We start from the raw sequence: 2,500 nt of genomic DNA, 5'->3' as shown, positions 1-2,500 counted from the left end.
TCTCTCTCTCTCTCTCAGGCGAGTAATGGAACTGACCCATGGGCAGCCTTCTCCACTGATGCCAGCGGGGGCTTCTCCAACAACTGGGCGGCCCAGCCACAGGGCACCGAGACGGGCAGGACCAGCACCCACGACCCCTGGGGCTCCACCGCCCAGACCCACCCGCAGGCCTACCAGGGCCCAGGTGAGCCTCTACACACACACACACACACACACACACACACACACACACACACACCCCTGGGGGGGGGGTTCTGTGTTAGTGTCCTGCGCATTGGCTCAACCTTTAGAATTTCTCTTTGATGCCATTGGCTGTGTCTTTGGCTGAGTCAGTCTTCTTAGAAACATTCCACTATGGTTGCCAGATCTCAAAGAACTTCAATCATCGATCAAGAACCCTTTAGGCAGAAAGAAGAACTTCAGATCAAGAACCCTTTATGTAGAAAGAAGAACTTCAGATCAAGAACCCTTTATGTAGAAAGAAGAACTTCAGATCAAGAACCCTTTATGTAGAAAGAAGAACTTCAGATCAAGAACCCTTTATGTAGAAAGAAGAACTTCAGATCAAGAACCCTTTATGTAGAAAGAACAACTTCAGATCAAGAACCCTTTATGTAGAAAGAAGAACTTCAGATCAAGAACCCTTTATGTAGAAAGAACAACTTCAGATCAAGAACCCTTTATGTAGAAAGAAGAACTTCAGATCAAGAACCCTTTATATAGAAAGTAGAACTTCTCTCGAATCTCTCCACAGGATGTAACAGCAGAGGAAGTGATGTCATAAACATCAGTGTTGCAGGTCCTGTGGTGGACTGTTCTATGTTGTGTGTGAGTGTGTGTGTGTGCGTGTGTGTGTGTGGTCGACTGTTCAATGTTGGGTGTGTGTGTGGCCGACTGTTCAATGTTGTGTGTGTGTGTGTGTGTGTAGTCGACTGTTAAATGGTGTGTGTGTGTGTGTGTGTGTGTGGTCGACTGTTCAATGTTGTGTGTGTGTGTGTTTCTTATCTTCCACCGCAGCGAAAGGAAGAGCTGGTTGTTCAATAACACACATTCCCCCTCCTCTTTAAAACATATACCCATACCCCTACCTCATACACACACATGCACACACACACACACAATCACACACACATCAGGGTTTCTGTTTCAGTTTCAATAACACACATTCTCTCTCTCTTCCCCCCTCCTCTTTAAGACATATACCCGTACCCCTACCTCATTGACACAGGTACTCAGGAGTGGAGTTTTACCGGCCTGTCGTTTGTGTGTGTGTGTGTGTGTGTGTGTGTGCCTGTCGTGTTTGCATTGAACGTTTAGCTCAGGAGCTCTTGCATGTGTGTGTGTGAGTGAGACCAAGAGGACAGTAGAAGTGCACTAACTCTTAGCGTGAGAGAGGAAAGAAGTTGTGTGTGTGTGTGTGTGTGTGTGTGTGTGTGTGTGTGTGTGTGTGTGACACTTACTCTTAGCATGCCGTTCCACCCTGTTGACATAACTTGAGAGTGATAGGAGCGGACCGCTCTCTCTCCGGCCTGCTGTCTGGGCTCAAACACACACACACACACACACACAGACCTCTCTCTCCGGCCTGCTGTCTGAGATTTGAGGTTCTGGGTTGATGGTTATGATGTGTGGTGTTCCGTATATCAAGGGCATCTTGTGATGAGATTGTTGTGATGAGTTTGTTGTGATAGTGTGTTGTTGTGATAGTGTGTTGTTGTGATAGTGTGTTGTTGTGATAGTGTGTTGTTGTGATAGTGTGTTGTTGTGATACTGGGTTGTTGTGATAGTGTGTTGTTGTGATAGTGTGTTGTTGTGATACTGGGTTGTTGTGATAGTGTGTTGTTGTGATAGTTTGTTGTGATGAGTTTGTTGTGATAGTTTGTTGTTGTGATACTGGGTTGTTGTGATAGTGTGTTGTTGTGATAGTTTGTTGTGATGAGTTTGTTGTGATAGTGTGTTGTTGTGATAGTTTGTTGTGATAGTTTGTTGTGATAGTGTGTTGTTGTGATAGTTTGTTGTGATGAGTTTGTTGTGATAGTGTGTTGTTGTGATAGTTTGTTGTGATGAGTTTGTTGTGATAGTTTGTTGTGATAGTGTGTTGTTGTGATAGTTTGTTGTGATGAGTTTGTTGTGATAGTGTGTTGTTGTGATAGTTTGTTGTGATGAGTTTGTTGTGATAGTTTGTTGTGATAGTGTGTTGTTGTGATAGTTTGTTGTGATAGTTTGTTGTGATACTGGGTTGTTGTGATGAGTTTGTTGTGTTATTGTGTTGTTGTGATGAGTTTGTTGTGATACTGGGTTGTGTGATGAGTTTGTTGTGATACTGTGTGCATGTCTAACAAAGGGGTCCTCACTTTGAGTCTAGAGAAGAGAAGAACGCTTACAGAGTGATCTACTTCCCTTTTCTTCCTAAAATGGCTCTCATCATATCCCGTCTGCTGAATGACTAAATGTAAAATCCCCGGGATCATGTCTGCCAGTTCTTCATATGAGTTCTTCA

At 44.1% G+C, this 2,500-nt stretch overlaps 1 protein-coding gene across 1 annotated transcript in view; it reads left to right on the top strand.

Moving 5' to 3' along the window:
• snx9b (sorting nexin 9b) overlaps window positions 1–2,500 on the top strand; it is a 31,766-nt gene that overhangs the window by 14,642 nt on the left and 14,624 nt on the right. The window contains exon 6 of the mRNA XM_080860957.1: window positions 19–184. Within this exon, the coding sequence (XP_080717083.1) occupies window positions 19–184 (166 nt within the window). The remainder of the gene's footprint in view (window positions 1–18; window positions 185–2,500) is intronic.

This window comes from Sprattus sprattus (genome assembly GCF_963457725.1).
Source record: "Sprattus sprattus genome assembly, contig: scaffold_83, whole genome shotgun sequence".
Lineage (NCBI taxonomy): Eukaryota > Metazoa > Chordata > Actinopteri > Clupeiformes > Clupeidae > Sprattus > Sprattus sprattus.
The sequence above is the reverse complement of the archived record's forward strand: the minus strand, read 5'-3'. Positions and strand labels throughout refer to the sequence as shown.